This window comes from Diabrotica undecimpunctata, chromosome 2, assembly GCF_040954645.1.
Source record: "Diabrotica undecimpunctata isolate CICGRU chromosome 2, icDiaUnde3, whole genome shotgun sequence".
Lineage (NCBI taxonomy): Eukaryota > Metazoa > Arthropoda > Insecta > Coleoptera > Chrysomelidae > Diabrotica > Diabrotica undecimpunctata.
The window spans coordinates 123,070,219-123,091,648 of NC_092804.1; the positions used below are offsets into that span (position 1 = coordinate 123,070,219).

Genomic DNA, 21,430 nt, shown 5'->3' on the forward strand with positions numbered 1-21,430 from the left:
TCCGCCGTGGGAGCGTTTTGAAAAGATTATGGCTTTTCCATTCAGAAAGTGTTGAAAGTGAAACGCAGATACTGGAATCTTTTGTTAAAATAAGAAAACTACAGTCGTTTCAAATTGTAAAACGGTTTAAAATTTATTATTAAGGTAATAAAATTAAATACCGATAAAATAATTAAAATTCTTAAATTCGTTCAAATTAAGTCTATATAAACTCACGAATAAATACTAACAACATCATATACAAATAAAATATAAAACGAAAAGGTACCATAAGTTAAGTTGTCAAAGAAAATATTAATATGAATTAGAAGTCCTAAACTTCAGTATCTTATCAGCATTACCAGCTTCTTTCTTGGCCTCTAGTGTGAACTCTCTTACTCCACTTACGACCAAGTCGTGTTTGTTATTGATTTGTCTTCTTTTCATCACCTTGGTGATGTTTCCCTACTTATTCATCCGGTCAGAGTGGCTGTTTAATTAATTTATGTGTTCCTATTTAGGGTGGTATTTCCCTCTTATACTCCAATCAATGACCATTTTCCCGTATAATTATAAATTTATATTCACTTTCTACTTACCCCTTACTTTATAGTTGGTCCTATATCGGGAGTTTCTTTTACCGTCCCTTCTCCGGGGTGAAAAATGTTTCATTAAAAGTAAGTCTGAGCATAAATAAATTACCTAATTCTAAGCAAATTTTGTTCTATATTTTTTTAAGTCAATACTTTTTGACTCACTTTGACTTTTTGATTTAAAACCTTACGTTTCCAGACACTTTTGCACGAATAACTCAAAAAGTGTGTAATCATCATTATCTTTTCCTTAAGTTTCTATCTTGGGTTATACCAATATCAAACCCCTTTACCGAAATGTCCTAGTCTGTCTCCTTCCGGTTGTTCTTTGATCGTAATCGCCTATTCCTTCCAGGAACGCTCAAATCAGCAATTCTTTGTATTGAGTGATTAACTTCTCGACGTTAAACATAACCATACCATCTTAACCTATGCTCCCTCATTTTCCACTTTATCTATCCAACACAAATTCTACTGCAACAAAATTATTACTTTTTACAAGCATTTTACTATCCAAAGATATGATTTAATTTGTCATTTGTAGTAACTCCATCTTTAAATCTCTGTTTTTGTCCTACTAAAACCTTTTTCCTCAAGGGCTTGTCTCCACTGTTTCAGTTTTTGTTCCAAATCGCTTTAACTATTCTCGACTAACATTACATAAAGCATACATTAAGCATCAATGAACGTTATTCTGTAGTTTCGTTGTTATCTGATCAAATACTAATGAGACTAAGCACTGATCCGTGGTGCTAATTAACCTTCACACCAAATTTATTAATCTCTCCCACACGTGTCTTAACACTAGTTGTTACTATCTCATACATGTCTCTCACAATCTTCACTGGACACTCCTTCTTATTGAGTGCTCACCACGGAATCTCACGAGGAACTCTATCATATGCTTTCTCAAGATCAATGATTACCATATGAGCGTTTGATTTTTTTATTGTCGTCTTTTTACATCAACTGCCTTATAATGAAAATTGATATGACTCTTCCAGTCCATATGTTTAGGAATTCTCGCGTAGCGTACAGTCCGGGGCAACACTTAAAGGGGAAGAAGCTTCAAAGAAACCCCCTCATCGACTAACACTGAAGCCGAGATGAGTAGAATGAAAATCAACATGTTGAAAGAATAAAAATAGACAGTAAGACGGCCTTCAGCAAAAAACAAATTGGTAGTGATGCTGAAGAAGACAACATAGGAGCATACAGCCTCGGTACCAGAAACTACAGGGGAGATAAGCTTCTATAATTCTGAGTAGAGAACAACCTTTTATTAGCCAACAGCTTCTTCAAACAACATCCCACAAGGCTCTCTATAGACAGAAAATTTAGAATTGTTAGAAATCAAATTGACTTTATTTTGCTTCACCATAACTTTAAGATATACCTAAAATCTAGTAATGGATTCACAAAATACAACAGAATACAAGAATGGATAACGCAACAAACCCAAAAAAATAAAACAAATCAATAAAATCATTAGAAAAAAGTGCAGATAACTAAAGAAAACTGGGTGTCAACGAAATGCCACGAAACTAAAAAACTTCCGGAAACATACGACACCTTTAATGTTGATAAGAACCTGAAAGAAATAAAAGGCATAGAAAGTTACAAGAAACAATATTAACAAAATAACAACAACGAAATAATTACAGCTACAGAAGACGTAAGATGGAAAGAATACACATTCAGACACTTTTTGATGATGATAGACCTTGTGCTCCACCAACCACAGATAACCGAATAAATGAAAAAGAACAAGAGCCCAATAAAGAAGAAGTTATGCATGCAGTAACAGCTCACAAAAACAGAAAAGCCATCGGTCCAGGTATAGTGCAGACAACGAGGGTAAAATTTTAGATTTGCTAATAGCACTATTCAATATACACGAAATAGGTAAAATATCATAAGACTGACTAAAATCAACATTCGTGACCAAAAAACATTCCTTACAATGCTATGACTACCGAGTATTTTTCTAAAAATCATCTATTTTTTTTAACCTATTCTCTATCCTTCCATTGTTGGATGTAGGTCTCCCCCAGTTCTCTCCATCTTTCCCTATCTTGAGCTGTTCTCTGCCATGTGGGACCTCCGTGTTTCCTGATGTCATCTTTCCACCTCATCTGTGGTCTGCCTCTTGATCTCTTTGCATTGTATGGACGCCACTTTCCGATGGCATTGTTCCATCGTCCGTCTTGGAGACGTTCTTTGTGTCCAGCCCATTTCCATTTCAGTTTTGCTGCTTGTTCTATCGCGTCTACTGTCTTTGTTCTGGTTCTGATCCACTGGTTACGTTTTCTATCTTTAAGTGATATACCCAACATTTGTCTCTCCATCGCTCTTTGTGCCTTCCTTATCCTATCCAAATTGGCCTGTGTAATTGTCCATGTCTGTGCTCCGTAGGAGAGCACCGGTATTATACAGGAGTTATATACTTTGCTTCGTAAGTATAGAGGGATTGTTTGATTTTTAGAACGTAAGAAAGTTTGCCGAACGCTGCCCATCCCATTCTTACTCGTCTCGATATTTCGGCTGTTTGATTTTCTCTGTTAGTTCTGATTGCTTGTCCTAGATAGATATACTCATTTACCTGTTCTATTTTTTCTGTTTGTATTTTTATTGCCTCTTGGTCTTTCGTGTTTGTCATTACTTTTGTTTTGTTGAAGTTAATTTTTAGGCCTTTTTGCAGTGATTTTTCATGAAGTTCATTCAGCATTAATTCTAGTTATTGTCGTTCCGAGGAGATCAGGAGTATATCATCCGCATATCTAAGGTGATTTAGGTACTTTCCGTTAATACATATTCCTCACATAAAAACTTCCTTAAAATTCCTCAAAAATCATCTATACACAAATTTAAAAGAAGTGTGAGTTCAGACGAGTATCACTCAATTCGGATGCAATGATATGTAGACATGTAGATATATATTATGGATATTTTATAGATTATCGAAAGGAATTTGACTTGCGTTAATTATTAAACGAAGATCGAAATTCATAGAATAACTGGAGTTGATGAACAATATTTGAAAATCTCAGAAATATATTGGCACCTTACGGCAACAATTGAAATAGAGCACACAACATTAAAAGTTATAGGAATCAGACGAGGAGTGCGCCAGGGTTGCGCCTTATCACCACTATTATTTATTTTGTATTCGGAAAAGCCTATACGTGGTCCAATGTCGAAACAAGATCAACAGAACTTGCATAAACAACATCAAGTAAGCTGATGAAACTATTCTAAAAGCAAGAAACGTACAAGAATTACAAAATATAATAAATTCGGTAGTTCACCATAGCGAAATGTTCGGTTTAAATCTAAATGTCTCCAAAACTAAAATTCTAAAAATTCTAAAATAAGCAGACGTACATTTGTATGCCAAAGGACAAATATCAATAGTTGGTGTAACCCAAAATCGAACAAGCGAGGAAAACACTTATGAAAATGAAAATATTTTTTACAAGATCAGACCTTAGTCTCGAACTCAGAATCCGAATCATTAGATGTTATGTTTTTCCTGTCTTGGTCTATGGATGTGAAAGTTGGACAATGGACTCTGAAACAGAAATTAGAATAGATGCCTTTGAGATGTATACGTCATACAGACGAATGCTGAGAATTCTATGGATCCAAAACGTTACTAATGATAAGGTCCTTCGGCTAATGAGAAAAAACAGAAACTGCTCAGCATGATTAAAGATAGGAAAATACATTACTTGGGTTATGCGTTGAGAGGTGAAAGCTATAAATTACTACGAATCCTATTACAAGGTAAAGTACAGGGCAAAAGATCAGTAGGAAGATGCCAGAACCCGTGGCTGAAGGACCTGAAGAGATAGTTTGATCGGTTATCCACGCATAAATCTTCCGTGCAGATGTTTCCAAAGCTACAATTGCTATTTTATTTGCTAACCTTCAAAACTGAGACGGCGACATAAGAAGAAGAACAAATCACCATTGTTTTTATTGTCTTGAATTTTTATAAAAAATTTTTTACCTTACTTTCTCGCATTATCATATTATAGTGATGTTATATATAGCCATAGACTTTCAAAGTTTAATAAGGAAAACCCAAAATAGGGAAGACTTTGCAGAGGTCATCGCCAACCTTCGCTAAGAAGACGGCACCTAAAAAAGAAGAATATATAGCCAGAAAACGTGCTACCCACTAGAGATAAATCAAAACTAAAATTGACTTAACACAATAGTGACTGCAAAACAAATAAGTGTAGTGAGATGTGCTGCCCTGCAGTCATATACCTAAATCAAATGTAAAACGTTTGATGAATAAAATATTAATTATATTCATCAATGAATAACTCATTGTTCCATGTTATAGAAAATAATAGCACAAATAAATTTAAATATAGTTTATTAAATATTTAATTTCACAAATATTATACATGTGGAATAAATTATTGCAACTAAGTAATAAATAAAATATTATTAATTGAATATATTTTAGCGGTATATACACAGCATTTCATTTAAATTATACATGAAATCAAATTAAATATCATAAATTTGATATGTTTGCTTATAATTTTTTGGGAAAAAGAAGCAGTGAGATTGAGATTTATTTTAGTGCACACTTTTGATAAAGTACCCTACGCGTTGTGTAATCGGTTTTATCAGTAATATTCTATAATATAAATATGATTGAGCCATCGGTATTAACGAACTTAAGTAGACATTTCGTGAACAATTCTAGAAATGAAAAAGAAAATTGCTTTACCTAAAGCACTGTATTCACCAAAAGAAACATTATCGAATTGAGAAAATTTATATAATTATTAATTTGTACTACATATTTAGTATCATTTTGACATCTTACTAATGATTACTAATGAATCTAATGATTAATGTTTCAATAATTTTTATTTATTTATGTTTCTTTTAGTAGTCATTGTAACCACCCCTAAACCTTATGTAAACTTTAATTTGCGTGGACATGCCCCTAAACAAATTGTATATATGTTGTTGTGGTAGTTTGCTCTATTCTTCAAAAGCAGCTTGTAATAGTTGTGCAGTGTTTTGCGGATTCTCCCGCTAAGCTCCAATTCTTCTTTTAAGCGTATCTCACAATTGCTCTATAGGGTTAAAGTCGGGTGAACAAGCAGGCCCTTCCATAACAGTGATATCTTCTGCTTCAAGAAAGTCTGCAGTCACTCTGCTGGTACGTGGAGGCGCTTTATCATGCATAAAAATTAAATTTTCTTACATGTCACCTCTCCAGAGGCTAACCACAGGTTCTAGAATGAAATCAACATACCTACGAGCTATTAAAGTTGGTTGGTTGGAAAACAGTTTTTTACTGATGGCATGACACTTCCTCCTTTATATCTATGAACAGATCTAGCGATTTCCGTTTTTTGCTTGACTTCCTCGCCCTCTAAGTACACGAATTCGTCGGTCATATGATTTTTTCCAAATCCTGGTTTCGTCTGAAAATAGCGCATTTTGACAATTTTCAATTTTCCAGTAATTACTATTTAAATGGGAATAAAGCATAATTAATTGTTAAACAAAAGAACAAAATTTGTTTAATTTACTAATGTTTGTATTTTGAGAACGATTTCCTAAGTGGAAATTGAAAAGTCAATAAAATTAATTTAACCTTTAATTGTGGCTTATTCCCATTTAAATAGTAATTACTTCAACATGCTACAAGAAAATAGCTTCAGAACAATTTTAATGTTCCAGTTTTTGTGGTAAAGACACCAATTTAGACGATCAATCTTCAGCTGCCTAGATAACTCGGAATCCCGTAACAGTCCCGTTGGAACTGTGACTTGTAACTTTGTCTTAGTCTATTCTTAAGCCTTACTAATTCCTGATACCTAGATAAGTTTTTGACACAACGCCCTGTGTTACGCCTATCACTGCCGCTATGCCCCTTTATGACATTCCTTGCTTTACAGGACCAATAATCTTTCCGCTTTGCATATGCGTTAACCTTAGATAGGGCATATTTTCGTATTTGAACGCAAAAGTAAAGTAAGTTTATTTATTTTCGCTTAATTTACAACTAAAGTAACTAATACATAACGTACCGAACTGTGTTATCTGATTGTTTTATCGGTTTGTTAATTTTCAATAAAAACCTTTATTCTTCTCAAAATAATAAGTTTTTTTAAAAGAAATAAATATTGGTTTGAAATACATGCTGATAACATTTATAAGTTTGGTTGTGGTTTTATCACCACAGAAATAAAAGAGAAATAAGTATGAAATGGAGAAACTATACATCCCAGGAAATGGAAACTTCTAGAAGTGATGATATATAGAAAAAATGATAATCAATAAGTAAATAAAAAAACTTAAGTTGAAAGAAAGGATATAAAATATTTTAAAGTAATAAAAATATATTAACAGATAAAATGGAAACAAAAACTTTACTACTAAGTAATAACCCGCCTGGTAATACCATATGCAAACGAAACAACAATAATGACAAAAGAGAAACGATAAAGACATACAAATTTAGAAAGAAAAGTTATAATGATGATAATAGGAACGATAATGACGTAAATGAATAAAAAAGAAACTGGACAAAAGTCATAAAAGAGAGAAAAAAATTGGAGAAGTATTGGTCATTTTCAGGCAAAAACATACTAATAGTCCAAATGAAAACAGGAACTAATGACTATATACCTGAAATGGACAAGATGAACAAGATATTGAATATGTAGATTAAACATAATAAAATAACATCATGACATATCTTATGAGCTACAATGGCCAAATTTGAAAAAAATGTTTATATTATGATTCATAATAGTTCTCCATTTAATGACACCAAACATGATAAAATAGAAATCTTCGGATTCCGCAAAAAAATTGTTAAAATCGTTAAAAATTGTATTCCGTACCATAAAAATTTGTTTAAGGACTTTTGATATATGTTTTTTGTTTTTCTGTGATTACAATGCCATCTATCGCAAATCGAAAAAAATCAGATAATACTTGTTTACTTTTTCAAGCAGAATCTTAATCTGCAATAAAAAATGTGGTCATCAATTTAAGATTTCAAAGTTGCTCCCGGCCCACCCACAGAAGGTGAGGGTGCGGGTCGTGTATGGTGCTATTCGATAGATTTTTGAAGAAAAATATTAAACACGTGTTTTCTGGTTTTTCATTTCGAACTTTTTCCAAGATATACCGTTTCCACAATTTTCCTAGGGTATCAGGATAATTTTTTCCCGATTATAGCGATTTTCTATTAATAATTCGAAAAGAAAAATACTTAAAAAATTTTTTGATGAGGAATCCAAATTACCAAATTTTCTTATTTAAAATTTCAATACTGCTCTCTTACCCGCTCCATGGTATGAAGCTGAAGGGCCGTGTTTAGTGTTATTCTATAGATTTTTGAACACGTGTGTCTCAGATTTTCGATTAGATTAAACCAACTTTATTGGTGGATAGTTTATTTGGCCATATAAAATCAACACTTACGAAACCCTGGCAGATAAATAATGATAGTGTCTGATTAATCTTTTATACAAAACATCCATCGTATCTACTTATGATAGTTAAATTGCTGTGTTAGTAATTCCATTGTAAATCGCGAGAAAGCACCAGAAAAAGCATGATTCCTAATATTTAGATTCAGTAAGTATTCGCGTTAACATTTAGTTCACGCTCAATATCGACCTCAAACTCTAATTAATACTAGTAAATGATATGAATACATTATTTTAAATAATAAATGATATATTTTCGATATCTTTGTTGTTTTTACATTTATTAACTTACCAATGTTGGAGTTTTGGACAAAAGGAAATTATTCACAGAAGATTACTTAAGAATACTTAATAGATGTTATTCATCAATGACGACATAATCAACAATCTCAGATTGAAACTTAACCGAAAAAAGACACAGACTTATAACAAACAAAAACAAGAAGTTTTATACCAAAAACATCAGACAATATTATAGAACAGTAAAATAATCATTATCAATAAATCTACTCTTAAATCTACTGCTAGAGATAGGCTGTTTATATCGAAAGTTTACGGTCATGTTCTGTAATTAACCAGTTTTGCTTTATCTCCTTTATTGTAGAATAAACCACAATTGTTATTTATTGAAAAAAGGTTATATTGGATGTTTCGATTTTCACCTCGGAAATAAATTTTGCTTATCTTAAATCCTCCTGCCTTTGAGTATGTAGTTTTTGTGTTAAAAATAATGCTGCAGCGTAAATTAAAGTAAGAAGTGGCGTAGGTTGTTGAATGAATGACTTCAAAATTTAAGGCAATGAACGGGAATGTCATTATCGAACTGTTCAGAACAACTGTTGATAAAATTATTTGGACAAATGTGTCTCAAATATTAATCAATTATTCTCTTTCATATTTTCATGGTGATTTTCTATTTTTTAATTTTCTTAATGATTCCTGTACCTTTTCCTCCTCAATATTTATTTCTTTGTTTGTCATCACCTCTGGTGTTGGTGGTTCATTATCGTCACCTTTAGCAAATAGGGATCGACTCATGTTTCCTTCTGAATGTGTTTCATTTTTATTAGTTCGTTCATCTATTTTCTGTGGGCTTTGATCGTTCTATATATTTCTTTTTGTGTTCCGTAGAAGCCGTGATCCATCTGTTTTGAGAAGCTCTGTCAGTGTTTCCTTTTTATTTTTCTAACTAATGAATTCGTTTTATTTCTGATTCGTTTGTATTGGTTATATGCCTGTTGTATTTGTTGTGTTCTGTATTGTAAAAAGGCTTTCTTCTTTTTTTTTCACATTTTTTCTTCCGTGGATTCTGTATTTAGTCCTTCGAGTTTGATTTTTGTTTGTGGTGTTTATTCTCTTAAAACGGTTTAATGGTCTCTGAACTTAAAATGGTTTAAGTTCGTTATTCGTGCAGAAGTTGATCATCAGTTCTTCATTTTCGTTTTTAACATTCTCGTTATCTTCTTGCTTAATTCCGGGTATTACTTGATTTTCTATTCAAGCGTTAAAATCCCTTAATATTATCATGTTTCCTCTGACTTGATCTACTATTTGTTTTAATTTTTAACGTAATAAAACATTTTCCTTGTTGTTTAAGGCTTGTTTTTTTCTGGGCCATATACTCTGATGATGTTCAGGTCTTCCTTCTTCTTCCTTCTCCATTCTAATCTTTGCTATAACAATCCTTTCTGATATGTCACACTCTTTGATGTGATTTTGGTTCTTTTGGTGTATTAGTAAGGCTACATCTTCTTTGGCCCTGTTTACTAGTTTGCTAGTCCACTGTAGATTAGTATGTATTCACATAATTTTAATTGTCCTTTTCCTTTCTTTTTTGTTTCCTGTAGAGCACAAATGTCTATTTCTTTCTCTTTCGGCACTTGAGTTATTTCTTGGCTCCTTGAGTTAAGCAATCTGATATTCCAAGACGGAAATACACATGCCTGTTACTAGCACAATGGCATACCAGTACCTAGCAAGCACCAGCTACTGTCTCCAATCTGGCAGGTGTGTGTGTTTACTGGCATGCTAGTTCCTGGCATGCGAGCTAATCGCAAAGAATTTTATTTTTCTTGATAGTATCATGCTGTGGGATGCAAGGCACATGTGGCATGTGTGAACGCGCGCTACCGCTACAGGCATGCCAGTAGCTAGAAGAGAATTGTCAGATTTGTTGTCTTGGTGATAAAAATTAGTCGTTGTTAATTTAAAAAATGTTTCGTTGGGGTGAAGAAAAAACCATCAAATTTATTGCTATATATGAAGAATTGAAGGGTCTTTTACATTTAAAATCATCTCTTTATAAAAATAAAATAGCCCGTGACAATGCTTACGCAAAAATTCAAAAGAAAATGGATGAAGGTATTACTATAAAGGAGATAAAGGTAAAAAAAAAAATTGCTTTAAGATTTTCTCGCCTACCAATCCAATTTTTCACCCAAAGTTTTCTCTTTTTTGAGTTCCGCTTCGGATTCATTATTAAATTTCTAACAATATCTGTGGTTATTAGCAATATCTGCTTGTTCAATTCATTCCAAATATCCATGGATCCCCTTTCTTTTTGTTGGAAACTCAAAAACTTTTAATTACAATCGATTGTATACTAGCACTAGCATGTGTAAACATCTACCCTGCTTTTACGCCTTGCCAGTATAGGCAAGCGAGCTACTGGCATGCCAATTACTAGCAAATTTGTTTTGTGCGTGCCAGTTACTTGACTATGCCAGCAGCTGGCCTGCCAGTTACTTTCCGAATTTACTGGCATGTGTGTACCCTGCTATATTCTCATCGGCAATCAAAAATATTTACCAAAACAACACAATAAAAGTAAAAGTAGAAGAAGAAGAATTAACCGACCCTATTGAAGCTGGCAATGGGATAAAACAGGGAGATTTCCTGAGTCCCTTATTATTTAACCTGATTATGGAAGAAATAATAAAAAAAGTAAGAACTAAAAGTGGATACCAAATGAGAGAAAAACAACTTAAAATGATCTGCTATGCAGACGACGCAATACTACTCCCTTAAAGTGAAGATGATTTACAACGTATGCTGCACAAATTTAATATAACCGCCAGAAAATTTACCATGTTAATTTCTCCAAAAAACAAAATGCGTGGTTATAACAGCAAATTTACTAAGATGTAAATTGGACCTGGAAGATCGGATAATAGAATAAGTGATGGAGTTTAAATGTCTAGGTATCACATTATCTAGTTACGGAAATCTCGAAACTGAAGTGGAAGATCAAGTGAATAGAGCAAACAGAGTTGCAGGTTGCCTAAATGAAACAATATGGATAAATAACAATAGCGGGAAAAAAATGAACGGTAGAATTTACAAAACAATCATCAGACCAATAATGACATAAGCGGCAGAAACACGACCTCACACAGAAAGGACAAAAAGGATGTTAGAAACAGCAGAGATGAAAACACTTAGAAAAATTGATGGTAAGATACTATGGGACAGAGCTAGAAGTACAGATATACGACGTAGATGTAAGATGGTGAACATCAAAAACTGGGTAAGAAATAGAAGATTAGAATAAAACGATCATATAAGCCGAATGACAACAAATAGAGTAGTAAAGCCGGCAAGAGACGGTTTACCAAAAACAGAGTAATGTCTAAATAAAAACAAGAAGAAGAAGAATATTTTCATGGTGTGCCTAAGTAGGTTTATGACCCGATTGTTTGTATATTGTTATACATCTCCCTTGTTTTTGTAAACAGGTAGGTACTAATATACGGCTTCTCTATTCGTCTGGCATTTGTTCAACTTCCATAATTCTTTTAAATAAGCCTGTTAACTAACTTGCTCTTGTCTCTCCTAACGCTCTCCACACTTCCACAGGAATGCCATCTGGACCAACTGCTTTTCTTTCTTTATTTTTTTGTAGTGCTTGATTCCCTTCCTCGTTTGTTATTTTGGTTATTATAGCTGATTAGTTGTATTTACTGTCACTACCAATATTGTATTTGTTTTCTGTTGTTTTAAGCTTTCCTGAGAGGCCTTGAATTTACAGCGTTTTTTTTTTCAAATTGTTTTGTCAAAAGGTTTAATGCAATCTTGTATTTTCGCTATTCTGTACAATTCCTTATTCAAGTAAAAATATATAAGCAGATAAAATTAATCTGTTAGAAGAATTTAATTTACAACTAAGAAAAACACAACAGTCTAATTTTTAAAAAATATTATTTTTAAGACGATTTCGGAGATAAAATAAAATTAGAGAGAAAATTCATAACATGCGAACACATTTGGTAGAAATCATTTTGCATGTCTAAACAATCCGAACACATTCAGCGCATAACACATTGTTGTACATTATTCGCGCCTTTTGGCATAAATGCGTTCCAGTGATACATTGTGGTAACGTTACTAAAACATATCTACAAATAGTATCTGCTTTGACGTTTTAATTTCCTCTTTTGTAAGCGTTGATGATGTTGTGACGCAAAACGGGGTTACTAACATCCTGGAGCCAAATCGATTGACGGATGCAACTGGGTGGTTGAATCAGAATGTGTTTCTAAATTAAACAAGATAAGACTACGGACGAAGGGGTTGTTTTACTTTGAATGTAAACGTTTATATGGAAATACTTACATGTGTTCTTCCTGTCTCCGTAACTTATATCTGACTAATAAAGTTAGAAGTGCACTTTTATGCAGATTAAAACTTAATTAAAAGAAGAATTAAGGAAAATAATTTAAAACGAGCAGTTTTAGCAATGTCCAATAACGTAGTAAGCATATCACGGATTTAATCTAATATTTGGAAGCCAATATAATATTGTTACGATAAATATCATGGCCTAAAATAACCGTAAATATATTATGACTAATTCTGTTTTGTTGTAGAAATTTCGGCGAAGGATCTAGACCCAAATTATGATGAATCATCTGACTAGAGGTGTCCAGGTAGGCCGATGAGACCGGTCTGAGCTTCTGGTTAGTTCGATGGGAGATCGCCGCCGTTCTCGAATAACAAGATTTCATATATAATAACGGAACTTTAATTGAAGAAAAACAGTTGATTTTGAATTATTGTGCTTTTTAATGAATTAAGATAAGAACAATATAATAAATTATTAAAGACATTATAAATTAAATAAAGACATAGCAGTTAAATAAATTTCACCACAATATCAAGAAAAGAATAATCGATTTATCAGAATTAGCGTTGAAACACTTATGTTTAATTAAATACCTATAAAAATAAGCTAACACTAAAAGAATGCCAGTAAATATATGCGGAATAAAAATACTAATATTACTTTAAGTAAGAATCCATTATTCAATTCTGTCCTTCCTTTTCCCCTAAATTTCTTTAGTTTATAAAAGAATGACATTTTGTGTTCCTGTGTATTTTTCTTTTGACGGTACAATCTTTTTTGGGTTTTCCAGCTTGGGAAATCTTTCTATTTTAATTCTTCAGGTACCCTCAATCTCTATCTTTCTTTATCTTTATCTGAATATTTTGCACCTGAAAATACTTAATTATTTTTCGACAGTGCTTAAAAGAGTTCACGCTTCGCTTCCATATGTGCCTACTGGTTTAATAATTATTTTATATATTTTTTCATGGCACCGTAGCAGACTTTTCTTTAAATAAATATTATTATACACTTAAAAACTTTATTACCACTAATATACCTTGCTTGTATTTCTTGAATAAAGTTATTTTATTTTTGCCATTTAATCTTTAATCCAGGTAGGAGAATCTGGAAATATATTCGTACTAATGGTTGTCTACCTTTAGGTTTTGCATCTTGCAAGTAGGTAGATAGAGTCTGCAGAGCTTACATAATAAGGGAAACTTTAAGTTGGAAACTAATATTCAAAATTTGCGTTAGGTCGCACCAAAAATCTAAAAACCTCTAAAAAAGGTCTGTTTTATGTAAAATATTTCCAGTAGGATTTAAATAATCATTTTACAGAATTAATTTGTCACATCGTGTCTATAATTTTAATAACTGGATTTCATTCTAAAACGTAATGATCAGGTCACAAATCGAAATCCAATTAAAGCCGCAGTGCTTCAGATCAACCTTAACAGAATAAAAATTGGCTAAAAATGTGAAAAACTGATGTAAATGAGAGTAAATCAGTTCATTTAATTTTCAGTAATCCTTTCACTAAATACACCTGTATCATTAAATAATCAACAATTACAATAAAATAATTATGTCGAATTTCTATGGACCGCATAATAACGTGGAAGAAACCAATATTCACGAAACGGAAACCATTGGGTCTTAAGCTTAGTAGACTTTATTGGTTAATAGGTAAAAATCACAGCAGACTCTTCCTAACAAAATCTTAAAAATCAGTCATAAATTTATTGTGGAATTATGAAATACAACGATGGGGATCAGCGTCGAGATATCTTAAACAGATTTTAATCAAAAGTTTTCCAAATTATTAGAAATGCACTTTGGTATGTACCTTATTCTTTCATTATTCCTGATCTTCAAATGAAAACTGCCAAAAAGAGATTGCACTTACAAAAATAAGCCACATAACTAGAAAATCATCTTACCAGCCTAGCACAGAACATTATGAGCTCACAACCAAACCTGAGATTGAAGCAACACACTCCCAGTAACCTTCCAATTAGATTACCAACGGATTTAGGGTTTCTTCTTGTAAAAGTTTTACTGTTTCAATGTTAATCTCATTTCGCACCGTCTTTTTTTAGGCAAAGCATATACTAGCGTTGTATTACCTTTTTTTCTATACTTAAATGCTGCCTCGAGTGTTACAGAATTAGCGCCACAAGAAGGCGTCACGGGTAGCGTCACGAAATAGCGGTTCTTCACATCGATTTACTATTCTCGATCAATTCGTTTCTAGTCATCATATATTTATTCTAAGCAGGTTTAAATTAAAAACCATATGAAAAATAACAAAATACAGGCATTAAATGAGAAGTAAAAGATTAAGGAATATCTGTCGATAAAAGAATCGATTTGTAACGACTGTCAAAATTTGGAAGTCATAAATGTTATCCAATTAATAGCAATATTGAATCATCTGTTTAAATTTTTATGACACTTCTCGTTTGAAAATATTTTCACATAAATACAATTATTATTTTTAAACACCTTATTTAATAAAACTGAAACTAAAACAATAGTAGTCAGCAAAGAACCAACCAGATGAAGAATAGAAATTTACTGCATCAGTATTGAATAAGTAATGGAAATAAAATACATAGGAATTAAACTGTCCAGCTATGGAGACCTGAACAAAGAAGTGGGAGATCAAGTACAAAAAGCAAGTAGACTGGCAGGTTGCCTTAATAACACTATATGGCGAAACAGACACATTAACACTGAGATGAACTCAAGAATTTATAAAGCCAGTCTAAGACCAATAATGACATATGCTTCAAAAACAAGACCCGGACACAGCCACAACGCAAAGGCTACTGGAAACGGCAGAGATGAGAGTACTGAGAAGAATTACAGGAAATACGCTGAGAGATAGAAAGAGAAATGAAGACATTAGAAACAATGGAATAACCACATAACCAGAATGGAAGACACCCCTGTCGTCAAAATAGCAAGAGATAAGTCACCAACCAGCAAAAGAAGTATCGGACAAACGCGCAAAAGATAGAGTGACAACCTTCCACAGAGGTATCCGCCAATGAACAAGCAGAATTGTTTATAAAGGGAAAGAAGAAGAAGAAGAAAAATAAGAAGAAACAACTTATTTAGTTTATATAATAATTTAATTTACTATCAAATAATATTTATTTATATTTTATTATTAAGTTAATATTATGTCTGAATTTGACAGGTCTGTCAGAAGTAAACAACGTATGCTTTGTTACTACGTTAGCAGGTATAGGAGCAGATATAATAATTTATTGGATTATTTGAATATAGTATAAATTGTTTAAAATATAACTAAAAAAATTATTTTATTTAGTTTTAAAAACATTATTTAAATTTTAAAAATACAGAAAACAAAGTAGGAAGCTTTGCGCTAGTCTACTGTACCGTCTACTATACCATCTTTTTTATTTTTACTATTTTTAATTGCTTTTTGTAGTTTTAACTACTTATTAGTGATTGTTTGGTTTTGTTTGATTGATTTTGATTTTAAAGTTACTAATGACTATTGTAATTTGTTTCCACCGTAAACTGTTGATGAATTATTATTATTAAATAAGTGTATGTACGTTTGTCAACTTTTATATTACACAAATTTTAATTTAGTCTCAGATAAAAAATAATTTAATATAAAGAAAAACAAACAAATAAAAACACCTCTTTTAAATATTGACATGGGATATCCATGTCTCATTTGCAAAAGTAAATAGGTTAAGATTCGATTATGTTGTAGTAGATGTTTACACTGCGGTGGAAAAATAATATAGACATGACATTTTTATTAATATTTTTTATATTTGCATTCACTAAAGGTCGTATACTTTAAAATATTGTTAACACTTTATTATATTTTATTATTTATGATACATTCAAGACAAATATAAATTAGTCTTGAAATAAATTTGATCGAAAAGCCAAGCCAAATATATATTAGGAAACTTTTGTTAATCACTCGGTATGTTTAACAACCAAAACCCATTTCTTGATCTTACAAAGTTCTACGTTTAAGATAGTGCCACATATATTTTAGAATTACTAAAAATCATAAGCAAGCATGCCAAAAAGGAACAAAAAAATACTAAACTACTACTAACTATACAAAAAAGCAGTCACATTAATACAAAACTAAGAATCAATTGCAAGATATTAACATTTATAAAAAGAATAGTTAATTTTATTTCAGAGTATTTATTAGATAATATATTGGTTTTTATTTTCGTAATAAGATAAACTTTTTCACCTTTATCGTTTTTTGTCGATAGTGTAACTTTTAGGATTATTTCAAAATTTATTACATGGTTAATCAGTTTCCTCCCATTTGGGCTCAAAAATAGACTTGGGATGATATTTATTATGGTCTTCGTTATCCATCTCTTAAAATTGATATTATTGACTAATATATTTATATACTGTGTGACAATAAACATTTCACAGTAAGTAAAACATACAGAATCATAACAAAATTTTGACAGATAATACATTGTGCTGAAAAGAAATATTGGTAAAAATTTAGTTTCGATCTTTTTCCACAGGTGTAACTTATGCTTCTGTTGAAACTTGCTAAAATCGATAATAATAAGAAAATAAAGTTTAAAATAATATCTTTGGTAATAAACTAGAAATCAGTTGTCCTACTTTTCGGACATCTATTTTACTTAAAATCAAGGTCGAAAAGCATAGATAGCTTTAAAGGCGGTTTTCTATTAAAGTTTATGTTTTGTGTTTTCTAGGACTTAAAAAACAAAAACAAAACTGAAAAAAGCCAAAACTCTTGTTTCCATCAAACGGGCTACATTTTTTTCGAGTTTTGCTTTTGTTTTCGCCCCTTTTTCACTGGATTGTTCCACTGAAGATTATTTATTCTTAACTGTGGCTGGTTGTTACTGAAGTTCTTATTTATTTATTTTTGTCATGCATAAATCACTTATGTGTAAAATGTTGTCATATGCCACGATGTTTCATTGTTTTATAATTTCTTCTTTGACCAAGTGACCAGTTCGTTTTATGTATTTAATTTCAATGAAATTAATACAACTTTAGTTGTGCAGTATCAAAATTATTTAGAAATTCATTTATTAAATGAGTCAAAGAACAAGGCCTCATGTCAAGGCAACTGAAGAAGAAGGTCAGTGGTACAAGAATAGATGGCTGTTACAGGATAATGATTATATTTTCGACCAGTTTATATTCGCAGAAGAAATCTTCGCCGAAGACATGGTGAACGAAAAGAAATTCAATTACACGTAGTATACTGAAGAGGGCTTATCGTAACAGTAGCCGGGTGCAATTTTATATGCAAGCTTTCATTAGTATTTCTTGAATTAAACTGAATACTCACGAATACATCCATAATATTCTGAAACCAGTTACTATACCATATGCTAAACATTTTCCTCTTCTTTACGTGGCATACCAGAATTATCCTACGTTGGCAATCATCATTGCAAAGACTTCTCGATCTTCTGCCACATGGAAGAACTTGTCCTGCATTTGATATCTCAGTTCATTCTATTTTGTCTTTAAGGATCCTATGTTTAACAGTCTTTAGCAATGATCTATTTTTGTTGACCCTCCTTAGTATTAAAACCTCAGTCATGCCAGTCCTTATACACCAGCAGTCACTACCAGGTTCTCTCGTAACTTACAAATGACCGTTCTTCCCATAGCTAGACAGTCTTCTCTCTTGCATCCACTGAACCTGTATGAACTTTTGGTCAACCTCCTAGCTTAATAATGGATCTATGACGCCTCAGATATAAGGTTTACGTAACCACTTTATTACCTAGGAATGTTAAAAATGTATTAAACTAAAAGAACTCTTGACTTATTATTTAAATCTACAGATAAAATGAAAACAAATTGTTTTAAATCTTTGATCATTTGGTATATTCTACCAGCTCAATTATTTACTAAAGATATATGAAAATATTATAATGTTTAAAGGGTAGTGTCACACAGTATATACGAATATATTTCTTGCAATTGATAGTGTACATCTTAACACATCTATATACAAAAACTAGGACACGAAACTTAACATCTAGAGGTAATAAAAGCCATGTTACCGATTAGCTGCGTTACTTGTCGATTCATCGAAAGTAACTTTTTGTTTCGGTTTCTTCTTAAACCAGCAGAAGTATTTAGATCCATCTGGCGAGTTTTGGGAGGGTACAATAGCTGGTCTTAGCCAATAGATCTGAAATAAAAGTAAAATACTATAAAAGTGTACTAAAAACTTATTCACAAATTCAGTTTTTTTTTCTTTTTTATTGGCTTTGGATTGCTAATCAATTCAGCCACTATAGATAATAAATACTGTTTGCTACAATATTAAAGATAAGGACGAATTCAGTTTTATAATGTGTAAGTACAAAAATATTTTGCGGAAGGGATTTACGACTCTTTGACAATGTTTCCTGTTTTGAATAAATAATTTCAGACTATAAGGTTTTAATACACTACTTTCAAACATCGGAAAGAAAGTTTCTATAAGCACTTAGTATACTGTATCTAAGAATCTTCGAACGAAGGTAAACAAAATTTAAATGTTTATTTTCAAATTGCCTTGGGTAACTCGCTTTCTACTTAAATCTCATAAGCACTTAATGATTTGCGTTGTTTTAGAATTGCTTCACAGAAGCGTCAATTGGAATAAATAAAATTCAATCATTTATTTGCATTGGAAACTGTCGCTAGCAGAATTAAAAGTAGTTTTTTACATTTACCAGATGCCTCGGCCAGATGCTCCTAAGCGGAAACCAATCACCCGCCAAAGGGAAATCATGAGGGCGGAGATTTCTGCTTTACCGAGAAAATATCATTGAAGAGTAAGAACAAGGAATTTAGTCTGGATCTGGCGTTTCACCACTTAGAGAATTTATGACGAACTGAGAATTATATGTGAAATCTTCGTTTAATCTTCTATTTGGTCTTGAGAGTCCTGAGTTACAATATGCCGGTACAAAGTGATTAGTTGCAGTCTATGAAGAATGTGGTAAAAGCAGGGAAACTGTGAGTAATAATATTTTTTTGTTCCGTTTTTAATTAAGACGAAACAAATGAATAGTAGCTGAAAGTAATGGAGACATTTGGTAAAACCATTTTTTACTTACTGTACTTAATCAGTAGACCCATTTGTACCTTTCGGTGTTGGGCCGTTTAAAATACAATTAATTAAATTACAGTATTTGACAGGTGTCCTAGCTCTTAACGAACTTTCTCCATTCCTTCCTATTGGATGCCATCTGTGTTGCTTCCTGCCAAGTCTTACCCTTACTCTGCAGTATCTGCGAGATGTCACTGTTCCATTCTTTAATGGGTCTTCCTCTTCTGTTCTTCCCTATTGGTTTGGCGTCCTACACTCTTTTTACTTGTCTATTATTGTCCATCCGGGTTAGATGTCCGAACCATGCCAATTTTTTCTCCTTGATTGACTCGAGTATCGGTTTGATTTTGAGTCTTTCTCTTATTTCTTCATTTCTGATTCTATCAGTTCTTTTTACTCCTATCGTTCTTCTGAGGTATTGCATCTTTGCTGCCTGAATTCTGCTCCGATGTCTTTTGTTTAATATTCAATTTTCTGCTCCATATGCCACTGTAGGTCTATATATTGTTTTGTATATTGTCAACTTGGTCTTTGTTGATATTTCTTTGTTCTTAAGGAATCTTCTATTTAGTGCTTGGAATAGTTTTCCTGTGTTTTCCATTCTGTTGTTAAGATCGTCTTCGATGTCTCCTTTGTTGTTGATTACTGTTCCTAAGTATTTGTATGAATTTGTCTGTATTATTTTTTGTTGGTCTATCATTACTTCTATTTGATCTTTCGTCCCTTTTTTCCTTGATATTTTCATTATCTGAGTCTTCTTTTTGTTTACGTTTAGGTTGTATTTGCTTGCTTTAGGTTCCATTTCTTTAAGTTGCATTTCAGTTTTTCTGCAGTTTCCGCAATTAATATTTTGTACGTCCTCTAATTTAATATGTTCTATTTCTTTTCTAATTTTCCTTTCTATTATGGTTTCGTATACTTTTCATAGGCAGTTATTACTTCTTGGTTTAACCAAGGAATATATTTTATTTTTCGCTCGTTTCAGACATCGAATCCTGCATCGTAACAAAGTTCGATCGTAATAAATGTAATAATCAAACATTTATAACACATTTAATACGATTTACATAATTATGGTTTATTACTATTAAAAAAACTCAGTTATACAAACTGATCAATAAACTAGTTTCCGGGATTAAATTGGGTTTTGAAAATAACATTACGTTCACATCGATCAAACATTTTTAAAAGAGCGTTAATTATTTTTCAAATAAATGTTTCGTTTATATTAAAATTACATTTATAAAACACGAAATACTGTTTATATTTTGCATTTAAAGTGATTTGTATATATTTACTTATCATTTTCACCAGCTAGTATAAATGTGTTTTAAAAATTACGGTGAATATTTTAAAACAATTATTTATATACGCCAACAACTTCCAAACTAGCAACAAAACAAAAAATATATAAATTATTTTTTTTTTGCAGAAAAAGTGAAAGCTAAATTAGACATACATCTAATCCACAGCCACAATACTTTACTTGTCACTTTAAATAATAATTATTATTAAAGATAATTAAAGATATTATGCTTTGTCATCATTGACAAGAAGGCCAAACCCATTCCTGTCTACCGCCATATTGTTAAACACTTCCCACACAGTCAATCCAGACTAGTCTTCCTAGAAGTAGGTATATAGA

At 31.9% G+C, this 21,430-nt stretch overlaps 1 protein-coding gene across 1 annotated transcript in view; it reads right to left on the bottom strand.

Moving 5' to 3' along the window:
- tinc (transmembrane protein tincar) overlaps positions 1-21,430 on the bottom strand; it is a 613,917-nt gene that overhangs the window by 52,624 nt on the left and 539,863 nt on the right. Inside the window, exon 10 of the mRNA XM_072523412.1 lies at positions 18,746-18,876. Within this exon, the coding sequence (XP_072379513.1) occupies positions 18,746-18,876 (131 nt within the window). The remainder of the gene's footprint in view (positions 1-18,745; positions 18,877-21,430) is intronic.